Genomic DNA, 24,237 nt, shown 5'->3' with positions numbered 1-24,237 from the left:
TGACACTATGCTTCAACCTGGGGGCCTAGCAGAACACTATGCTTTAACCTGGGAGCCTAGCACAACTCTATGCTTTAACCTGGGGACCTAGCACGACACTATGCTTTAACCTGGGGGCTAGCAGGACAGTATGCTTCAACCTGGGAGCCTAGCACAACACTATGCTTTAACCTGGGGGCCTAGCACGACACTTTGCTTTAACCTGGGGGCCTAGCACAACACTATGCTTTAACCTGGGGGCCTAGCGCGACACTATGCTTTAAACTGGGGGCCTAGCAAGACATTATGCTTTAACCTGGGGGCCTAGCACAACACTAGGCTTTAACCTGGGGGCCTAGCACGACACTATGCTTTAACCTGGGGGCCTAGCAGGACATTATGCTTTAACCTGGGAGCCTAGCACAACACTATGCTTTAACATGGGGGCCTAGTACGACACTATGCTTTAACCTGGGGGCCTAGCAGGACATTATGCTTCAACCCGGGGACCTAGCAGGACAGTACGCTTTAACCTGGGAGCCTAGCAGTACACAATGCTTTAACCTGGGGGAAGGGTTAGTCAGGAAGGGTTAGTCAATGTCAATTATTGTTTTGTACCTCACTGTCATATGCCCTGTCGTGATTCTGTGGAAAACCATGATGGACAGAGACACCTGCCTCAGTAAGTTGTGCCCTGCATTTGAACATTTGCCAAAGGGAATAGAATTTGATGTTTTCCTGGAGTATAGATAGCGATATCAAAACAAGGCCCAATATAGCCATGGAAGAAACATCGAGCTTAAGTTTTGATCTTCAGGTTTTCTGCTGACAAGGTAGGCCCATGACCAAGCAACACGTTGGTTTTGTTAAGAATACATGTAGGAACACACAGAACATAAGGTTAATGAACTGGTGCAAGCGTTTCATAATGTTCATTGTCATTCTTCCGCCAGGTTAACGCACAGCGAGTTGGGCTAGACTGTTAAGGCTGGAAATGTGCTAGGTCACTGCATGATTTCACTCAACACAACTATCAAATTCACCCCCCCAGTGTGGCTATTGGAAATCAGTCAGAAAATTTGTTTTAATGGTGAAACGTTTGTAGGTACAGATCCACTTGTTTACTTCAACAATGACACATTTCTCACCATGGAAGTGAGCACAGCTGCCAGGTGGTATTTACATATCATCTTCCACATAGTCGTACATATGTTGATTGTTCATTCTCTCAGGGATGTTATGACGTCACAATTGTCTTTGTCAAGACGTTACAAATCATCAGCCACACACTGGTTACATATGTTCAGTCTATGAAGAGTAACATCAAGAAAAGTTGTTGAGGGACATCTGGCATGTGCCATCTGCACATTGATTTTGTCAGCAGAAACAACATCCTGTTTTATAAATCGATTCTTCCGTTTCAATTTTGACGGAGGTTGAGCGTTTTGCACATGCAAAAAAGAGTCCGGAGATTTATAGTCTTTGGATGTCTGTCTATATATGTATATATATATAATACCAAAATGGTCAAAGGTTAAAGATGTGTGATAGTTCAGAGTGACCTAACCTTCAGAGTGATGTAAATGCAATATTGTGATGCTGGCAGCACTGTTGTATTTGCAGGCTTACCACAACGCCCAATGATCATCAGTGACTCCCATGGGCAGTACTCCAGGGTGTACTACATGCGCTGGAATGTTGTATCATATGATGAACCACTCGTCTATCAAATGGCAATAAGATTGGTAAGATATATGGGACTTCAGGGATTAACTTAACATCGACACTGACTTTATTAAAGTTAACATTCTACTTTTAAAAACTTTCATTTAAATGTGGACGAATTCTTCTTCGATGGTCTTACTATAGCATATAGTAAGTTATGAATAATTATACAAGAAGGAAACTATCAGCAGGATTAGTGAAATATACACTCCTGTGCCTGTTGACTTGATGGCAAAAATTGATGGTTAATTTAAAAACAAAGGCTTCATTTACTTAATCCACTGAATGTGGTATTCTTAAAATCAAACCAGTCATTGTATTTTTACCCATTTTCACAGATTTTCATATTTTTTTTAAGTCTCCTGATACATTTTGTTTTTCCAATGTACATTTGGGATAAGCCGTGAATGCCACCTGACATTAGGGGCAGAGCAGGGTATGTATTAAAGTAAGCTCAGTTATAAGCCCATAAAAGAGACTAAATATATACACAAGATATACTAACTAACCAAGTGAAGTTTTGACCAAGTAGATCAACATGTCTGGAGGCCTGGGAATGTAGAAGGATGGTCTGATTGAGTGAGGCAAGTTTCTGCAAAATTAATATGTGCATCATCGCAATACAATGTTACATTGGTTCCAGTAACAAATAGCGAATCCTCAGTAATGCATGACTGCATTACAGAGCCCATCTCGTAGTTTTGATATGGCGAAAGTCCAGGGGCAAGTGGTACCTGGTCTGCATCATGCTTGCTCAGGCATTGGTAAAGGTTGAACTTTGCTTAATTGGAAGCATTTGTTGGATCAGCAAATATATATATTGATGGGAATGTAAAAAGAAATAAAGTAGTTGCAATTAGAAGAATAAGATAATTTTATTAATGTCATGCTGCAATAGTAAGATTATAATGTTCCTGCCAATATACCTCTACTTCAGATACAATGTTTTATGTGATGTGACAAATAAGCTAAGTACCATGCAACTGGTAACATGTAACCATGTAACAGTGGACGGAAAAATCATTTTACTTGTGTAAAACATACACATACTTATTTCCAGTGAATATTAGCTGGAAATCAAAATTCCTACATTGTATATTTTATCTGCTAAACATGCTGTGATGTAATGATCAAAAAGGGTTCCAAATATACATAATGGTTCCTTGATCCTTCCTTTTTGCACAGTTGGTTCCGAATTCAATTTCCTGAGCTTCTACAATCAGTCGTCTTATTGGAAAGCGTATTATGTGTTTTGTTTTTTTTGGAAACGTGCAATCCATTCAAATACACAAATGCCTGGAAGTATAAATTTAGAATACCATGGGAAACCGAATGATATTTTTGTCAAGTGGACAGAAGAAAAGAATAGTAAATGAATATTAAATCTTTAAATAGGCAGACGAAATATTGGCAGGGTGGTTGGAAATGCCTGGACAAAGACCAAATTCCACGGCTGAAAACTCAGAATCTAAACTCTCGCCACAGATGTCAGAGTTGTAAATTGTAATTTCAGAGTTATCCACTGTGGGTTCAAACTAATACGCCAGTATTTTCTTCTGTGAAACCAGAATTTATCTGGAAAAGGACATTGTTGTCATACGAACTCCCAGGCTGTATAGCCCAGCCACTCTTGGGACATCACTTGCACCCATTGAAGAAACCTTGGAAAGAGAAAACGCTGGATGACAAGATTCCTTAATCACATCTTGTAAGGCAGCCCACAAAATTTGAAAAATTTGCTCCATTGGTAAGAAGGGTATGTGGAAATAACCTTAAGGAACTTCTAGTTCTGTTCAGCAAACATGAATTTCAGAATACATTTAAATCAGTAATGGATAAATTTTATCTTATTCTGGACACTCCCAAAACAGTTAGCATCAGTCATATTCTGTTGAGTGATTGACAGCGTTGCGTTGCTGATATATGTGTAGGGTAAATGTTGTAATAAATCAGATTCAACTACGTGAAGACTGCCGGACTTCTGTGCTGCTCATTGTTCGCTTTGTGGACATACGAAACGCCGTTAGCTTAGTTTTGAATCAAGGTCAACAGTGTTCCCCTCAAATCCTGACTTTTCACAACTCCTCTCATGTGATTAATGTCTCCTTCTCAAGTTGATTTAAAAGTCTCTGAACCACCATTTTCGAATGATATTCGCGTTCACTGTTGGGCGTGGTACATCACGTGGCTATGCTGTTATAACTATGTATATACCTTCAGTGCAACAGGCGGGAAATATGACTGGGGTTGAGTTGCATTATTACCTCCCTTGTAACTGGGTTACGTCATAAAGAGAGAAATCAAGCTCTGTGTGTTTCAGTTGGATCCTCGGAGGGGGGAAAAGGATATCGACTGTACTGCCATTTTGCATAACCTTTGCACAAACAGAATGATCATTCGCTCCAATTATTGAAGGCTGTAAGGAGAAGCGGGTAACATGATTGCAGAATGCTAAAACTCTTTTGCAGACTCATATCATTGTTGTTGCTGTTGTCAGTTCCTTAATTGGCACAAAGTGTAATGGAAACAGCCATGGCTATAGTTCATAGACAGCAGTTTGTTTGGTCAACTCTTCCAAGTATGGGGTTAAATGTCAGTGAAATCAATGAAAATAGATACACAGAGCATGTTACAGGTATATATTGCTCTTTTTTTTGTCACTATAATGCGCTCCCACATGGTTTGGAAATCAGAAAGTGGGATTTTTCTTCAGGTCTCCAAGGCCTTGAATTGGTTTGAAAGTTTTTCTGCGTTAGGATGCATTATATGTCCCTGTTCATGTGTAAAGTGGTCACCACATTTACCAGGGAGATAAATCTAGGCAGCATTAGACTTGTAAACTACTTACCTCCCTTTTACTCTTTAACTCATTTGCTACCACAACGTCATAGAGCCCTCACTACTGCAACCCTGATCACCACTTGGTCCCCAGCAGACCACAGCAGAAATACAATTTTGCACTAAAAAATTCAAAGTTTTTGTTTTATGATTTTGGGATAATACCAGCTTAAGATATTCGGTAGCAGTTGGTATTTTTGCTTTGTGAACCGTGTAAACATAAAATTAATTACTTTATTAGAACAATGCATCTTTCGATTTGAGTAAAATTGCGTTTCCATAGTTCGCGTTGTTGATGTTACCAATACAGTTTCCGATAGTTCAGGTTTGCATCTGTCATTAATTCTGGAGCGTAATTATCCTAAAGTTAGTTCCTCTTTGTTGGAAGACTCTCCTTTGTCACTGCTAACATCTGAAACCGAATATCCGAATCGAAATCCTCTCAGATGTCTTTATTCATAAAGCACTCATAATCGTCGTCTGTACTTGAGTCCACCATTACGGCAAACGTCTCAAAGACAGTTGTCGAATCTTTTCCACATTTTTTTGCGCCTTTTTATTGCTTGCAACCAATGAAAATCAATGAACACTGTTCATGTGGCTTCCATAGGGTCTAATAAGGCAGTATTTGATTGGTTTATCTCCCTAAAAACCCCAATTTTGCAAAAATAGACCAGTCATAGACAGTGTTTTATGCGGCTTAAGCCCCTCACGGGGAAATGAGGTGCCGTCAAATGTGCAGCTTGAGCTGCTTGCGAGGACCAAGGGGTATGGCTAGGCTGCGGCTTAAGCCGCTCCCGAGAGCGAATGAGTTAAAAGTAAACTAAACGAACACTCAGTACTTACATTGGTCTAGTCAGTCTCCACTCATGGATATACTGTGTTACTTCCAGTCTTGATCATATGGATGTATTTATAGAAGTGCATCTAAAAATGATTGATAGGGTTGGAATTTGAAATTCGAAAATGTGTTGAATATTTTTGGGCTTCAAAGGGTGGGAAAACTCTATACGGACAGGTAAGGGCAAAAAGTGCTAGGTGGAAATAGCACTTTGTCCCCTGGTCTTGTCAGGCAGTAACCTCATGCCCTGTTTCACACTTTGACCACAGGCAAACAGATCAGATGCTGTGTGGAGGACAGTGAATGTCTCTGTGGACAAGAAATTGGACCACACGGAGATCCCTAGCATGTACAGTCATCTCCACATCCTGGAGGAACTCTCTCCAGACACGCCCTACGAGGCCAAAGTCAAGGCAAAAAACTTCTTTGGATGGAGTGACTTCAGTGACCCCTTCATCTTTGAAACAAGAGAAGGTATGTGTTAACAGTGAACACTCCAGAAACAAACAGCTGATATACATTTATGTCAGGTACAGTATAGAACAGTTTCTTGTCAGTCATCCATACCAAAAGTTTGCCAGAAATTACCACATCTTAGAAATATGATGAATATTGTCAAGAAAGACTGCTCTTTACTCAGAGCTACAAAGTAGAACATTCAAAGTTGGTACTTTTATTTCTCGTCCTTTTCTCTAGGTTTTAAATGCTGTGTTTGGTTGTCAAACCAAAGTTAGCACCAATTTGTGCAAACCTTCCAGAGCAGAAGACTTCCTCAAACTGTCGTTATTACAATCATTTGATCATTGCAATGTAACATGTTATCATCGCAGGATGCGTTTGTTTGTCTCCTAAAATCACATGATCATTTCACATTAGCATGTTTTTGGCGGTACATGTATATATGGAAGGAAGAACAACTCTGGCTGTTCAAAGTGTTCAATGTACCATACCAACACAGCACGATCCAGGTTTTGTTTTAACAGGAGATTAGCTTGTCTGCCTTGTGGCAGGTCTTTTGTGTATGCGCTCTAGAGACCACAGCAGCTTTTGACACCTGGGGTAATGCACCCAGTCGGGCGTTGCTTGCTCACAACAGAGCCCTCCCCTGTTTAGACGGTGAATAATAAATACAGAACAACAGAATGGATGTCGAACCACTTTGCCAATTTCCTTGGGAATATCATTTTTAAACGTAAACAACATTATAAACAAAAACATGCTACTGGTAGTTGAATAGTAATGACCGCACTGACGATCAGTAGCTAATAGGTTTTCATTGTGACAGCCAATTATCACATGATGCTTAGTTTCAGCGCTAGTGATGGTCAAGTTCATAAGGGTTTCTACAACATGGCTACTCAGAGTGAATTGTCTGTCAGTGCCAGATCCCCAATGCTAAACTTTATCTTCTCGACTTTCTAAACTTTATAGAACTTTACATATACTTCTGTTATAACTGTGTCCTACATCATTTTTTCTGTGTTTATATGGTAGACTTCATGTTCACTTTAAAGGCACCTATTCATTTCAATGTGGATTGTTTTCAGCACAGAACACCTATGTTGTCTTGCTCCTGTTCATCTAGCCATATATAGTTAAAATGAGGAGATAATTTCAGATTAGCCCAAGCCTTTTAATTCTGGTGTCTAATTTACTCCTGTTTGAAAGCTCACACTGTCACACATCATTGTAGTGACCTGTGTACTCTTCCGTGTGTTGTCATCAATACTCCTGTTTGCATGCTCACTCTGTCATCCATCATTCTAGTGACCTGTGTACTCTTACGTGTGTTGTCATCAATACTCCTGATTGCATGCTCACTGTCGTCCTTCATTCTAGTGACCTGTGTACTCTTACGTTTGTTGTCATCAATACTCCTGTTTGCATGCTCACTCTGTCATCCATCATTCTAGTGACCTGTGTACTCTTACGTGTGTTGTCATCAATACCCCTGTTTGCATGCTCACTCTGTCATCCATCATTCTAGTGACCTGTGTACTCTTACGTGTGTTGTCATCAATACTCCTGTTTGCATGCTCACTCTGTCATCCATCATTCTAGTGACCTGTGTACTCTTACGTGTGTTGTCATCAATACTCCTGTTTGCATGCTCACTCTGTCATCCATCATTCTAGTGACCTGTGTACTCTTACGTGTGTTGTCATCAATACTCCTGTTTGCATGCTCACTCTGTCATCCATCATTCTAGTGACCTGTGTACTCTTACTTGTGTTGTCATCAGTACTCCTGTTTGCATGCTCACTCTGGCATCCATCACTGCAGTGACCTGTGTACTCTTACGTTTGTTGTCATCAGTACTCCTGTTTGCATGCTCACTCTGGCATCCATCATTCTAGTGACCTGTGTACTCTTACGTGTGTTGTCATCAATACTCCTGTTTACATGCTCACTCTGTCATCCATCATTCTAGTGACCTGTGTACTCTTACGTGTGTTGTCATCAATACTCCTGTTCGCATGCTCACTCTGTCATCCATCATTCTAGTGACCTGTGTACTCATGTCATTATCAGTACTCCTGTTTGCATGCTCACTCTGGCATCCATCATTCTAGTGACCTGTGTACTCTTACGTGTGTTGTCATCAATACTCCTGTTTGCATGCTCACTCTGGCATCCATCATTCTAGTGACCTGTGTACTCTTACTTGTGTTTTCATCAATACTCCTGTTTGCATGCTCACTCTGGCATCCATCACTGTAGTGACCTGTGTACTCTTATGTGTGTTGTCATCAATACTCCTGATTGCATGCTCACTCTGTATCCATCATTGTAGCAGTCTTTGTACTCTTACTTGTGTTGTCATCAATACTCCTGATTGCATGCTCACTCTGTCATCCATCATTGTAGCAGTCTTTGTACTCTTACTTGTGTTGTCATCAATACTCCTGATTGCATGCTCACTCTGTCATCCATCATTGTAGCAGTCCTTGTACTCTTACGTGTGTTGTCATCAATACTGCTGATTGCATGCTCACTCTGTCATCCATCATTGTAGCAGTCTTTGTACTCTTACTTGTGTTGTCATCAGTACTCCTGTTTGCATGCTCACTGTCGTCCTTTATTGTAGCAGCCTGTGTACTCTTGCTTGTAAGAAGAACATAGTCTATGATATCACCCACTTAATTAGGTTGTGTTATGACTTAATGAAATTTACTCACCACAAACAAGTATGAGGAAGAGTGATAAAGCAGTGAAAATGTCACTGACTAGTAGCTGCATGTACATTTATATGTAAGTCGTCTTTTGTATGAGCTGTGACACATCTGAGCTTGACGTGGAACAAGATCCGGCTGTTAATTGATGAAGCATGATGTTGTGGAATGAATAACTGGCAGCGTTGTGAGATAATTACTAGTGTGCTTTGTTTAGCTGTGCATGCAGAATCATTTATGAAGACTGCCTTTCTTTTCCAGCGTATTGTTGAGTTCCCACTCGTCCTTGAAATACAATTTGTTCTCATTATTAATTTCTGAGACCTACTCGCTTGAAACGTCAATTGACATGTCTGAAATAGCTATCCCTTGATACATAATTCCTTGAATATCTCATTGATATGTATGTGCCTTGTTGGCCAATGTAAAACAGATTAAACCACCAATATATGTTTCAGGAAGTTATGTAAAACTGAGAGGCGGTGAAGTAATAATTGAAAGGACAGGCATTTAGATACTCAGTAGCCTGAAAGAATTTTCTTTGACTTAAGTGGGGAATTTCATGATATTATTGCATTTGCACGAAGACTGTTCAGATAGGATGCTGGACAGGCATACCTGCATGTCTGCTTCTTACAGTTGTATTCACCCTCAGCCTATATTTGCTGTACTTCAGGTGGTTATACCCCTCCCCCTCCCACTACCACAACAACGGTCCCATCAACCTCCGAGATGCATGTAATCACATATACCCCTGAAGGAGATGATAGCAGTAAGCTCTAGAAAGCATTTCATAAAATTTCATAAAATTGCATGTTTATTTGTTAAAGGAGAACCCAAACAGCTGTTTGAAATGTTCCTAGTCAACAGGCCCATGGTCACAGAATATTTCTGAAATTTGCAGGATAAAACGCAGGTACATACATGCTAAAATTTAATAATACGTGTAACTGATGTAGTGGGATTCAGAAATAGGACTGACTTTTTGTGTCAGTCATGCCTTGTTAGGCCTAAAATAGAAAGTTAATCCCCAGCTGTTTTGGATCTTCTTCCATGAAATGCTGATATGATCATACGTGCACATGTAAGCTCATCATCTATGCTATGTGAAGTACAAATTTGTAGTTTATAGGTAATGACAAAAGATTAAGCTAAAAGAAGAAACTGAGCCATAACAGTAAATGAACATTTGCTGTTGCTTTCTTCAACATGGGAGTGGTGATGTACATGTACTATTACAGTCTAGAAACTTTCAAAAATTCTGAAACATTGGAAGGTTTAAGACATGCATTAGATTCACAGTACAAATTTTACAAAATGCCACATCCTTTCTGGACTATACATGAGTTTATGTAAATATACATATTGCACCTTTCTTTAAGCATATTATCAAATGATGGAGTCAAATATTGTTGGTCCAGTGTTAAGCTTTATAATATGGAGACATGTTGCGACATTGTCAAAGAAAACATTAAACGACATAGTGTGATACGGTATTTTTCATTTGGTTTAAAATTAAGGTTTGTTAACATTGAAGGAAGTGCCAGATCACAATGCATTCTGTAGTATCTTTTGTCCAAGGTGTAAAAATACTGTAGATTGTAGGTGGTTATATGCTCCATAATTGCTTAATATGTAACTGTGGTAATGGCCATTACAGAATTGGTATACACTGCATTGCTATGGAAGCTTTGAGTAAGGATGTCGCTGTAACTACACTAGCTTCAGTACCAATCAGATACTGCCTGATACACTAGGTACTGCATTGTTACTGCATGCTGTGCTGCATGAGCTGTGCTAACTGCTTGGTTTGCTGTGTACTGCAGATGGCCACACCCCTCCCCCTCCCACCAAGGCCGGGCCCGTCACCAAGATTCTGCACTATGGAACAAAAGGACCCAGTGGCTGTAAGCATGCTTTTCTTTTGACGTGCCATGTTGTCAGATAATCTTGTAAAGGTCAGAGCAATAGACTAACGCCATTTATATGGGTAGTTATGTTGTAAGTCATTATTAGACTAGAATTATAACAGAAGTCAGATAACCAGGTAGTTATATAGACATCTGATATTCGCCTATGTATTAGCTCAGTAAAAGAAAGTTATTAATAAGAAAGAGTTTGATTCTGTAGTCTGTCGTAAATATTTTTCCTCTGGTCACCTAATTCACCATTTTTCATCTTTTGTGGTTAATTGTTACAGTAAACAACTCCACTTACAGCATTGCAGCCTCATCTTCATGTTATGCTCTTGTTCAATCATGTTAGTGTGTAAACATGTTTTTTCTGATGCTTAGATATGGCTCTTGACATAGACTTTTGATGTGGTTCTTCACTACCTTTTTCTTTCTTTCATGGTCTATAATTTTGCCATGCAATGTTGTGTTTTTGTCTAATAAATGTAGAATTGTTTGGTTGCATCTGCTAATAGAGCTTACAGCAAACTCCAGAAATTACATAAAATTGACGGTGACTAACACAACGCGAAATGAAATTAATGTGTAAAAAAACAAAACGTGAATGCAGCTAGAATTTCTGTAAACACGACTGAAATCTGGAAACGGATTTTTGCTTTTGACAAATAAACCTAGCAAGTTTAAAATGAAACGCGCTTTTAATTAGTTTAAGAATTGCATGTACACAAGATTCTGTGTTAAATCAAAAGGTCGCGTCTGGAACATGCTCTATCTGTCTAGGCTTGAATGTGTACTCAGCTCAATATCCAATACTTCTGTGGAGGAGGGTCAGCTTTTTAATAACATATTTATAGTCTTGGGTGCGGCCGACATCAGTAGTTATTCTGACTTCTTACATGTCTTATCAGCATCATCATTTTTGTGATCTTTGATTGTTCAGAGATATGTATGATCAGGATAACATGGCAGACTAATAAGAGTCATCCGAGGAGTCTTTCAAAATAGTTAGCAGCTGTAAAAGCAGAAAAAATGTTTTGGAAATAAAGAAATGTACTGAACCAAAGCCAGGGTAGGATGAGAAGCGATGAAAGCAGAGTGTATGAAATTGGATTGAGTAGAGAATATAAGGTGAAGTGCTTCACTACTTTGATGTTAACTAAACATCTGCACGAAAACGTCTTTAAAAAGTTACCATTTTATACTGTTCCTGTTGATCATTTGGGCTTAAAAACTTTGTACTGTAATGTTTGCTGTACTGTACGTGCTTGTTTAATTGGATGATGTTGTCAGACATGGCAGTTTTCTGCGGATTTCTGCCGATCTTAAAATAAAATTTTAAGCAGGCGTCAGTTGTTTTTGGCTAACATAGATGTGTATCAGGTCAAGTGGCGTTCTGCCTTTCTCAGATTTGTACCTTTTCAGTGTGGCCATGAGTGTTGTATGATTTTGAGCCTTTCTGTTGTCAGTGTCTCCAGATGACCTTGATGCAGGAGAGATGAATGGAGCCAGTGTTGTGATCCAGGGATGTTGGGCCAGTCTCATGAGCCTGCTGATTGGTTTGTTCTCTTGTTCACATCTCCTTCATTAACTCCCAGTGTACAGGGCAGATAGGAGCACCTGTCAGTTGTATAAGGTCTACACAAAGCCTGGTGAGTGTGCAAGTTGCCGAGTGGAAGGATTGATGTGCTTGCTGTGTCCTCTGCAGTGGACTCCCTGAAATAACCAGTTGTGTTTTACTCTTCTGTTTCTGACCATGCATTGTTTTATTTGTGTTTTTAGTTTCAATTTTCTAAGAATTTCATGACTATTTTGGTAATAGTAACCATTTTATGGTGCCAGAATGTGTGCTTTAGCTTCTGCCAAGCTGAAACCGTATAAGGTGACATTAAGGATCTTCTTGGTTGTTTGGTGCAGAATTACTACACATGATCAAGTGACAGTAGATGGAAACAGGAATCTGAATGAAGTCAATGTGCTATGTGAATTAGACTTTTAAGAGGTGAAAGTTTCCAGATTAGTTGATCGATGATGATCTGCCTGCCACTAAGTGCTCACTGTGTCAGTGGCTGTCTATGTACTGTACTTGTATGAACGTATAAGTGCCTGTGTCAGAGATTCGGAGTTACCTGTATGACAGGACTGCAAAGCTGGGATAGTTGTCATTTTACCTGCCTGATAGCACTGTCATAAATCTGTGTAAGTCAGATTTTCTTAACCTACTTTGTAAATCATGTGGACACATGGTGCTAAAGCCTAGACAGCGTCATTTGAGAAAAAGTAATGAGAGATTTGATTTATGAAGTTTTATGAAACGTGTGATGTTTAAAATGACGTTCATTATTTCTTTTATACTTTAGGCTGTAGATTCTGTGGCTGTCTTCTTGGTTTAAAAATGTCTGCTCCCCATAATCTGTTTGAAGAGCAGTGAACTGTGCCTTGTATGTGTATATGAATACCAGATATGTAGCCTTTGTGTTGCTGTCCATATTGTGTTCTGTAATATGACTTAAATTTCCTGCTCATTGTGGAAATGACCACTTGCTTTAACAGATAATATGTACTTTACGATTTTCAGTTGAGGTTGTGTTTGACTTTCAATAATAAGTCATTATGAGAACGTAATATATTATTATTAATTCCTATTTTAGTTAGAGAGATTATATTATACTGTAATTTTGTGAATGGAAATGGTGACAGGTTCAGAAAGAATGAAATCGATATCATTGCTTGTTCATTAAAATGTGAAAAAGGTGTTCTTGCTCCTATATTTGTTGATGTACAGGTGGTGGTTGAAATATAACCTGTGGGTGTAAAAATCGGGATCCAGTTCTGGCAGGCTGTCCGCTTTAACGTCCATTTGGTCATAAGACTCGAAACTCAAGGTTCATTTGCATATTCATGAAAGGCCATATTTATGACCAGATGTGCACATACACCCTAGATTATGACATTGTACAATAGAGCAACTCAAACAAGAAGAAATGTTCTTATAGCGAAAATCAGCTGCCCACCATGGATTATAAACTATAGACTCGTATGTAAATAGTCTCAAATGGAACAGGAATCCAAATTTCCATTGTCTGCTTTTGAAACTTCGTAAATCTGATCTGAATTTTCCAAATTCGTTTACTTTTTAATTCACATAACTTCCAAGTCAACACGTTAATGTTTGTAGGGCAATTTTGTAAGGCTAATTAAAATTCCTAAACATGGAACTTGTGCAAAAAAAAAAGAGGAAAAGTGTTTTTGGTTGAATTGGACTTGGACAAATATTTCGCCGTGGCTGTCATCGTCATGTCCCACATTCTCAACGCCATCTCTCCCGTTCATGTTATAACATTCTAACATTTCTAAAAGTCGGGAATACCATTATGGACAATATCTGCTGTATAATTAAGAGAAGTCCTCCAGACTGGGATAAATTGTTCAATTAGCTGAGAAGACACTTTGCAGTTGTGTTAAATGTATGGGATTCATGTGTTGGTTTATATAGGGTAACATAGTTTACATTCCTCTGTTCCCGACTCGCTGTGGTCGTCTTTGAGGGGTGACTAATTATCAATGCTGTATATTATATATCGCTGAGTAACGCTAAAGTTTACCCTATAGTTCTTACTTTTGTAACGCACATAGTAATCCAGTATGTTCACCAGTAATCCAAATGTGTACGTATAAACTGGCTGATTTTAGTGAACTTCTGACAATTTAATGAATGGTTGATAATTAGTTAATAGATATGTCTTGGCTACAATATTGTGTTTATGTTTTTCTCGTTTATGTTGTGCCAGCTTCCTTAATCATTGATCTTAGGGATAATTAGCTGTGTCCAAAATTAAAGATTTTATCATTGTAAATACTTTTGTCTTGTTGGAATACAAAACCAAGAGGTTAAATTGTTTCTTCGGAATTGCTAGGATCAGAACCCTGGGCCCATTGTCACAAAAATTACGTAAATCATTCTTTTCTGTATCTTTTCTCTTAAGTCATGCCGCCTCAATAGCGATGCAACTTAGTGTCTTTTATGAAGAACGATCTGAGAGATGTGACTTTTGTAATTTTGTGAAAGTGGTCGTTGTTTGTTAAATGCTTAAGTTCGTTACGTTACAGGGTTTTGTAAAGTTACAATGTGTTTGTTGCAAATGTTGTGAAATAAACTTACTTGTGTTCAGATTTACTTTTTTTGTGCTTGTCATTGATCAATATTCTGACTGTCATTATAAAGTGTGTATATATATATATATATATATATATATATATATATATATATATATATATATCTGACCGGCATGTCCGTCCGTCGTGCGTCCAAGCAAGTGAATTAAGGCCATACTTCTCTTATACGACGGTGCTGAGTTTTATGGGTGGAGGAACCCGTAGAAAAATACCAACTTTGGACAAAGGACGAAATTTCCGCTAGTACATGACAGGGGCAGGGGGTGTTCAAAAGTGTATTACAATTCAAACTAGGATTAAATTTTAATACCACTCTTGGCTTACCACTATGAACGGTTGAGATCGATCAACAACTGAAATACGAAACGACAACTGTGATGTTAAACTAAAATGGGGTCCAACTTGGAGAATTGTTAAATTTATGCTCCTACCAGATTCCTTGCGTCTTTTAGGCATCATTAAAAACTTGATTGGTCCCTTCATGAATGGGTGTTGATTCTGACTTAATATAAAAACTGTTGATTGGTCCCTTCATGAATGGGTGTTGATTCTGACTTAATATAAAAACTGATGATTGGTCCCTTCATGAATGGGTGTTGATTCTGACTTAATATAAAAACTGTTGATTGGTCCCTTCATGAATGGGTGTTGATTCTGACTTAATATAAAAACTGATGATTGGTCCCTTCATGAATGGGTGTTGATTCTGACTTAATATAAAAACTGTTGATTGGTCCCTTCATGAATGGGTGTTGATTCTGACTTAATATAAAAACTGATGATTGGTCCCTTCATGAATGGGTGTTGATTCTGACTTAATATGCTTCCTGTAAGTTCTGATGTTTTGTGTATTGAACGTCGTTTTAGAAACTGTCTCACGATTACTAACCTGGATCGTTTATGCATGCACGTAAGCTTAAAAGTGAAACTTAACTGATCTTAACATCGTATACAGTTTTGAACACCTGCATGGAACGCGTGAATGCAGTGTTGAGTACGGTACAAAAGCCCATTAAACTGTAAAACATACGGTATCTGATGAATTAAAATGTGTTCTATGTATGGGATGAATGTATGTGTAATGAATTACCACAACATAAAAGGTATATGTATATTTATGCTATAGCGATTATATCTAATTTACATGCCGTATTTAGCCTATCCTTTATATTCATGCCTGTTTAGGTTTTGTTTGTATTGAACGACACACGACAGGAAGTTGATATTGTTCATTGGCAGGAGTACACCCATAGCTTTGTCCAGAAATCAGTGTAGTTGGTTTACCAGATAAAGAACTTAAACGATCCTTAATTTGATTCTAGGCATCAAAACAAAACATTCGTATACTAGCCATCAACCAAAATGGACGTTTCTGATCGAAAGGAGAAAACAACGTTCAACACAAACCGCAGAAGAACGAGCAAAGTATATACTGTACGAAATGGTAGAACGAATTCATGCAAATAGAAGTAATACGGAAACAAGTTTTCTGTCGTCTCCATGCACTTTGCCGCATGTTTTTCAGTTATGGGAGTTAAATAATTCGTTGGAAATTCTATTAAACCATGGCGTTAGCGCTATTTCGTAGGTTCGCCCTACTATTTTTTAAATATTTCCTTAATAGTTTATCTTGGGATTGGAATAAGGCTTTAAAGATTGTTTTGGTATCAGTGTGGATATTGCTCTGATTATACTTTAGATTTTATTACGTCATACTCTGGTACAAAACATGTTTGCATAATGACGAAACACACCCGGGCACATTTTTACATATACGGCGGTCAGGATTATGGGTGGGGAAAATCGGAATGCCTGGAGTTAGCAACCGTCCATTGATCCAGACCAAAGGCAGCGGGTGTCCTGCTACTTCAAATGTAGTTAAGCAGAATAACCATAAGTGATAAGACCACGAAGATGAGGTTTGCGATATTTTACCGGCGAATCTTTAACACAAACAGAACGACTGACTGACAAACAAAAGAAAATATATGCATGCTTCTTATCGTAGGGACAAGGTGGACCACTGAGAATCTCTGGTGTCGACAGTTGCACACATTTTATTGCGGGAATCACAGGACAAAATAGAGTAGCTCTGAAACCCATCAATTCTCTCAATTCTCTCAAACCCATGTAAGGATGTTTCATAGAGCCTCGTGCGATATATAGATCTACTGTATATGTTCACCAATGTAATTGGCCCTCGACCTTTGAAAAAAGTAAATATGTTTGAATAAAACATTTGAAACTGTCCAAATATTGGTGAATACGACGCCATGGACCGTAAATAATAAACGACATGGGAAGGCAGCACGTTCAGTAAATGTCCTCTGCGAAGTAGAAGGGGTGATCCTGACGAGAGAACCAGTAACAAAGCAGTCGTGACCGGGGTATAAGTATGAAGTGCTGTTGTTTGAGGCTAGGTAAATAAGTCTGAGAATACCCCGTTTCTTCAGCTAACCCTCGATCTTGACATAGAAGATGTTTTAGTTCTGAAATACAAAACCACCTCAAACCCTTCTGAATGACAGCTTTTTTGAGAGCGTGTTATGGCGCCCTTTGCAAACAGTCAAATCGAGATGTGTCACAAATATACGTGAATTGCGACCCTCTCTATCAGATGACTTGCACCCGTCTCGCAAGTAGCTGGGCGTTACATGATTGGGTAGAAAGTCTACCTTTACTTCAACACGGACAACATAATACTCCTGAGGGCTCACGTTGTCCACGACCTTGAACTATTTGTGTCAGATGAATACGTTAAAACATTGTCCCCTGCCCTAATTCCCTGACCGTTCTCTGTGAGGGGTTTTATAAGGCGCGTTCCTCAGGGCTTCGTCCCTCTATCGATGTCTGATGAACATACCAAGATGTCAAAGCTTCTACCACTCTTCCTCAGTTTGATCGGTAAGTTCTTTCTGCAGGACATCAGAACCTGTTTATCTTTAGCGCCCATTATCCACGACCGCCAGAATCCCCTATAAGATTCAAAGGCTTGTTATGTGCAGTGTACATGAATCTCAGTATTAAAGTTCCACCACTGAAGTCTTGATAGAGTTTCCTCAGTACCAATGTTGGTGTCCTAAGCAACGGTCACGTTACATGAGAAGGACACCCGTTTGTCTCATTGTACTGTGAGTGGTTGACGTGTCATGTGTTGTGTCTTAGGCATGGCTAAATCGGCGGTATAAATTATGACGACATTCGGAGATATGGTTTTACTTTTTAATCCAGTTTTTTTGATATGTTAAAATAATTTAAGAAATTTTGAATTCATTTCATGATATTATAAAATGCGGACCCGGCTGTTTAATGAAGACCGAGATAATATTGAAAATTGCATTATGCCCCAATACGAAAGTTACACAAGGTATGTCCTGACTCATTTCCCTTACGTCCAGCATGTCATGCCCATGGCCTGCGGATATCGTCCAGTGTCACCGTCGAGTTGGGCTCCCAAACCACCGTGACGTGTACAGGTGACGTCACAGAATCGGGTTTGCAGCTCATATCGCCGAGCGGTCAGATCTACCGTCCCACTCAACCATCCAGCAAGTGAGAGATGTAGTTTTATTTTTTTATTTTTTTTATTCTGTAGTTTTTAAACTGTATAATAGTATTTATATTTTTTTAAATACTTTTGATTTTCTGATTTAAAATGAGGATCATACAACTGAATTTTCTTTTGAACAAACTCGGTAGTTCGAGCGATTGCTTTTAATTATGCAAAGTTTACATGTTTAGAATATGGTCGCAAAACACAGTTTCCCGCGGTATAAAAGATTATATTTCGCGGTTAGCAGAACATCAGTAATGCATATTAATTATTGCATATTTTTCGTTTTTGTTAATTCACAGCCAAATTCAAACTGTGATCGTATCCGTGGACGATAGAGACATCGGAGAATGGACCTGCCGAGCGGCTAACTCCCAGAATGCCATCGTGTCGGCTGTCAGCAGAATTGTCCTACAGCGTAAGATCGTCTGTTTCTACTCTCAACGGTGTCGACAAATTCACAATTTCTTTTTTAGTTAGCTCAAATAGCGTGTAAATTTGAACATGAGTGTGTTGGTGTGAGTCTGAGGGGGTATTTATTCAAGTTATGCCCCGAGATCTAAGGAATTCGTTCTGCGAGTCCATTAAGGTACGGCAAAAGGGCTGTGTACCAATGGTGGAAACACACCGTAAAGGCGCTTTGAAGAGATATTTTTTTCAGTTCTTCGGTATTGTTTATGTATTTATTGGACTTTTATATGCCTTGCTAAAAACAAGTCACTTTTCGCTTTCTACCAGGATTATATAGGAGTGGAAAACCCGACGAGGAAATCATTGCAGTTTGTAAAAATGCATGAAAAACAGATTTCTTATACCCTTGAATCGCAGACAGGGCTACATGGATTAGAACTGTAGTTGTCCGGAAGCCGGGTTTAGAACCAGCGTGCCTTGTTAAATGCACCAAACACTTAATATTACACTGAACTTCAGACAGGGCCATGTACATATAGGTCTAGACCAGGATTCGAGCGCGCGTCCTCGGTGATCAGAGGTGATGTAGACAAATCGCTCGGCGTACGCCGAATGTGTTGGAATGTGTGAATATATGGACTTTTAAATTACAATGCATAAAGTATATTAACAGTTTAAAAATCCTTTATTACTTTATCCAAGCCTTCAGCATAATTGATTCGTGACCCTGTTTGATCTTCAGATCGGATCATGGCCCGGGTGACTCATAAGGGACCTGTGAGTATCGGGGGACAGGCCGTGTTCCGCTGTGAAATCCGGGGAAACCCCATGCCAACGCCTTCGTGGAGAAAAGGATTTACATCACTTAGTGATCAGGTAACGGGAAAAAAACACAAGTAACCACTTTCCATGAATGGATTTTGTAACCCACAAAAAAGCCATATGTGTACACAAATTCTACAGATTGTGACACTTGGTGACCAGAATACTAACAGCCTAAATTATCACAGGGTATATCTGTGAGTTTAGTAACCTTTCGGGAACCTGTTCACTGGATTCTCTGAACATTGTCATTTATAGTAACCACCCTGTCACATGTACAGCTTTTGTAACAAGAAATCATGTGTAACCTGTGATGGATTGGGACAGTTAGTAATAATTATATGCAAAAGTTCATGTGTGCAAACTGTGCTGTGCTCGTGACAAGCCGTAACGTAAATGTAATGTGGTCGCTTGGAATGTTGTCAGGAAGGGATGATAAAGATACAAAACGACGTACGTCCGTACGCCACGTTTTCTGTGCTGACGCTTAGTAACGTCCAGGCCTCAGACGCCGGCAGCTACGTCTGTTCAGCGTCGACGGGCAGAACACGGGCCAGCGGCTCTGCATATCTTTTCGTCAGGGGTAAGTTAACAATCTCACAGCATCAAGATTCTTCTGACAACGAAATACTTTTGCCGGTCCCCATTTAGGTAAATGCATCATGCGTCATATCCATGAGGTATAAAGAAAACTTCAGTTACGTGCAATATACTCACAATCCTCATTTCACCCTGTTTGGATATGGTTCAATGCTTCAAACTATAGAATGTTTTTAATTTCTGTACCGTTAAATCTCAAACGAAGAATCGTCTGTGGATTTAAGCTCCCTAACCCCAGACAAAGAAATGTTGATCTGGGAATGCTGCTGTCCCTCAGCCCACCCCGTGCACCTGCATTATGAGTGCGATATTCAATGCATCGCTTTCAGACTTGAGTATAGTATTGCCTTGGGTTTCAAGATGACTGCCTTCTGTTAGCTTAACTTTCATGAACCTGTCAGTGTCTAATTCATGTCGTGAACGCTAAATATAGAACTGAAAGAAAAAAGTACTTTCAAATTAGGACTGTGCCTTGCCTTTTGTCATTTTCAAGACAATGGTTGTAATTGCTTTATGCCGCGCTGCGTTTTCCAAGATGGCTATCGCAAGCCGTCATCTATCTATGACTTGTGCATTCAGTGAACGCGAAAAATTCCTTCAAATATGCTGCTTTGCGTTAATCATCCCACATGATGTAGATCAGCTTGTTAAAAACATTGTTGTTGTGAAGTTGAAACGTGTTAGATACTGACGACAGCAATATGTTTTACAGCTCCCAGTGGTATTGTTTTGAACAAAAGAACAACCCAGATGCCAACTGTAAGGCCAACTGAACCACAGCAATCAGGCAGGTGAAATTTACATTTACTTGTTATTTACATATACTATCGGGCCCTTAATCACAAGTTCATGAGAACACGGCGCGGTGTTCTTGACTGGCACTGGAATGAATAGGTGTAGTCGGCGAAACGCCCGTGTGTGCTATAATTACCATGATGATCAGTGGCAACGCATTGCACCGTGATCTTGCTGCAACAAACGTTTCCTATCTGTCTAACGTTGATTACATCTCGGATTGGTTCCAGGACCGAGGGATCGTCTGTCAGCCAGTTTGGCATTTACCGGACCTGCTAGTGTTGGACAAAGACTGCAGTTGGATTGTCGAGTGTCTGCCCCATCAGGGGCAACAGTTACATGGTACAAGGACTACCGACGGATATCATCGGTAAGGTGCAGTGTACTGTCACAATCCACTGTGAATTTCAAATAAAAACCTGTTACTAGTATTTTGGAGAAAACAGAACTGTACTTGTGATTAGTTTCAAGGGGTTGTATTAAAGCTGAAACTGGATGTCTTATTTGGTTGGTTTTATCATTTTGATAGCCTAGAGGTAAGTGTCTAAGTTGGTAAGTGGTAAATGTGCGTGCATGTTTAAGTTGGTTAGTAGTAAGTGTATATTTATTTTATAGGTATAAAATCGACATTTGTATCGTTTGTAGCCTGGAGTGCAATTAAGTTCCGAAACCCGAATTGATGGACAACACCAGCTGTTGACCATTGCTAGTGTGCAGCTCTCTGACGCTGGGCGCTACAGATGTGAGGTGAGCAAAGACGGCAGCGCGGCGAGGAGTTCCGTACAAGTCAATGTCAATGGTAGGCATTGTGCATATATAGTTCTGTGTCAGTCCAGGTTAAAACCGGGGACTTTTAATACCAGGTTCAAAAAAAGTTTTCCTAAATTGGCTGTTGACATTAAAAGTTCTGTAATATACATGTCTCTGTTACATATGATGTGTGATTATAAAGCAATCTTGTACCATTCTACGAATAATATTTCAAGTAGGTTGTAAAATATACATAAAATTATTTCAAATTTCTTTCTAAAATATAAAGAACAAGTCTTGGCAAATTGTTTGAAGTGAATGTGAAGATTATGTGCCAGGTTATATCACAAGCTATCATAAAAATATAATAAAAGATTGACTGATTGATAAGGAGTACAGACGTGCCTCTGATTTGTTGTGTTCAGGTGCTGGTGGCGCAGTCGCAATGAGGCCCAGTTTTGGTGAGAAATAAGCTTTTGATATTAGTTTAATGCTGAGAGTAGCTTTTCTTGGGTATTGCTCAACGATTTTGATTGGTTAATGAAAACAGAGCGACAGCCAGAGTTTTGTGACCGAAATTCAACGTTTATATCGTGATCATGTACTCACTCATAAATTATCATTTATCTCATAATTTACCATGTAAACCAAAACGCACGTTATTCCAAAAGTCGACGCCCATGTCTGCTCATCAATTTCCACCCATCCTTCAAACTAGTCCCTCAAGTTTACCGCCGAAGCATGTTATTCTTGGATTCGTTCCTTACGAACTGCACACACGTTGTGATCAGTTGTAAAGGGAAATTTTGATGATTCTATGATGGACGAACAAACAGAATACGTAACAGAATTTCTTGACCGAATGTAAAAAGTGGACAACTAGTCTTCATCGATGGACGATATTTTTAAATAAGACCTGCATTGTTCGACATAACGCACAGGACGAAATTGTTGTATTTTAACACTGAGGCGGAAAAGCTACAAGAGAAAACATACTTAAACTTTAAATAATTTTTTAAAGCATCTAATATCGTCAAAATAACAAATAAGCATGGTGATAAACTGTTCAAGTATTTATGAATGAAATGTTCTTCAATGATTACATACGCAAGTAAACTCCAAGAGTTGTGTATTTGTCAGGTGAGCGTCTGTCCGTCCGACTGAGCACAACGGGCTTCCCGCGCGCAGGTAGCTCCTTCCGGTTGGACTGTCGAGTCACAGCGCCCCCTGGATCCACTGTGACCTGGTGGAAGGACAACTTTCTTCTGAATGAGGTAATTTTTCTGTGGCTAATAATACAAAATAAGCACTTTAACCGTCATGTTCTAATGTGTAACTAGCCTATTTCCGTGCACATTCTGTCTAAAAGTTTGAATCCTCTAAATAACCATGCATTTTGAATCTTGATGGATTGTTAACACCAACAGTTGTTAGGGACGCCATTTCACAGGACGCAAACATAGTTTTGCAATTTCAACGAATGCTCTAGTTTCACCATTTCAATGAATGCAATAATTTCTCCATTTCAACGAGTATAGTTTCGATCTCATTTCAGTATGAACTGCGACAAACGGAGATTGACTGATGCCAATAAGAGATGAATGATTAGCAAGAAACCTGTTTGGTCAGAAGCGGTCGGGCTCATACAGGATCATAAAAATCATGTGCGTTAATCTCTTTCCTGTTTCAGTCTAGCGGTCACACGTTTTTCATAGCGTCACAAAGTGACGGGCAGCATTACATCTTCTCCATCGAGTCCCTGGAGACATCGGACTCCGGGAGGTACAGGTGCGAGGTCCGCGATCAGAGAGGCAGCGTAGCTCGCAGTGAAAGGAGGCTATACGTGTTCCGTAACTTCAGAGGCTAAGACAAAAAACTGTTTGTATAGCCCATGTGTGTGCGCCTTCAATAGCTTCGGGTCCATTAGTTACTAATTCGTAATTTCCATGCACTTCTCCTATCAATAAAGGTAGTTTGGAAATGTATTGTTAACAGAACATTTGCATCTGTGTTTTGATTAGCTGGTGATATTTTGGACTATCCATTATTGCTGTAAAAAATATATAGTTGTTTCACTTCAGTAACTTCACGACTACTGCGCGATATACCTCTGGGACAACTGGAACGTTTCCTTTGTTCAGAAGTTAACTCGTCTTTGGGCCATGGGATAAAACTAAATCCGCTGTAGTTTCTGTTTTCCCGCATCAGACAAAATACTCAGCTTTTCACTGGACAACTACGGTCACGTGGGGTACAGATATTATTAGTTACAGGGTTACTCAGTGCTGGGATACACAAATATATGGGGTCAATAATCCAATATATGAGGATTACTGACACCATATATTTGCGAATCCCATCACTGAGTAACCATGTTACTAATTTATCCTGCAAAGACCCATCAGCGCAGAAGGCCGAAGTGATTCGCTTCAGTGTCGCCTGCAGGATTCGAGAATATAATGATACGGGATGCGGGATAAATTTTCGAATCCTGCAGACGACGTCAAATGTGTCTGCTGAGTAGGTTACCGCCATCTGTTGGCTTTTTAATACAATGGTTATATCGCTGAAGCGATTCACCTCGGCCTTCTGCGCTGAACTGATGGATCTTTGCAGCATAAATTCGTTACATGGTTACTCATGGTGTAAGCCTACATGTATGTG

The 24,237-nt window shown here is 39.4% G+C and overlaps 2 protein-coding genes across 5 annotated transcripts in view; both read left to right on the top strand.

Moving 5' to 3' along the window:
- LOC135462058 (limbic system-associated membrane protein-like) overlaps positions 1–14,639 on the top strand; it is a 29,799-nt gene extending 15,160 nt beyond the window's left edge. The window contains exons 7-11 of one of the 3 annotated variants that reach the window (XM_064739406.1): positions 1,603–1,724; positions 5,653–5,857; positions 9,233–9,328; positions 10,383–10,463; positions 11,936–14,639. In XM_064739406.1, coding sequence (XP_064595476.1) covers positions 1,603–1,724; positions 5,653–5,857; positions 9,233–9,328; positions 10,383–10,463; positions 11,936–12,057 — 626 coding nt within the window. In that variant the 3' untranslated portion in view covers positions 12,058–14,639. The remainder of the gene's footprint in view (positions 1–1,602; positions 1,725–5,652; positions 5,858–9,232; positions 9,329–10,382; positions 10,464–11,935) is intronic. The other 2 variants (XM_064739407.1, XM_064739408.1) reach the window with 2 other exon arrangements.
- Positions 14,640–17,304: 2,665 nt separating this feature from the next.
- Positions 17,305–23,514, top strand: LOC135461899 (neural cell adhesion molecule 1-like). 2 transcript variants are annotated; one of them, XM_064739177.1, is made up of 11 exons: positions 17,305–17,546; positions 18,041–18,194; positions 18,498–18,613; positions 19,349–19,482; positions 19,855–20,011; positions 20,741–20,815; positions 21,054–21,193; positions 21,469–21,622; positions 21,999–22,034; positions 22,714–22,847; positions 23,264–23,514. In XM_064739177.1, exons 1-11 carry the CDS (start codon positions 17,489–17,491, stop codon positions 23,438–23,440), a joined length of 1,335 nt encoding a protein of 444 aa, XP_064595247.1. In that variant the 5' UTR covers positions 17,305–17,488; the 3' UTR covers positions 23,441–23,514. The 2 variants fall into 2 exon arrangements, with proteins under 2 accessions (XP_064595247.1, XP_064595248.1); XM_064739178.1 differs by having other exon boundaries at positions 23,129–23,405.
- The last annotated feature ends 723 nt before the right edge of the window (positions 23,515–24,237 follow it).

This window comes from Liolophura sinensis, chromosome 1 (assembly GCF_032854445.1).
Source record: "Liolophura sinensis isolate JHLJ2023 chromosome 1, CUHK_Ljap_v2, whole genome shotgun sequence".
NCBI classification, from domain to species: domain Eukaryota; kingdom Metazoa; phylum Mollusca; class Polyplacophora; order Chitonida; family Chitonidae; genus Liolophura; species Liolophura sinensis.
Note: the sequence above shows the minus strand (reverse complement) of the source record. Positions and strands in the feature narration are given on the sequence as shown.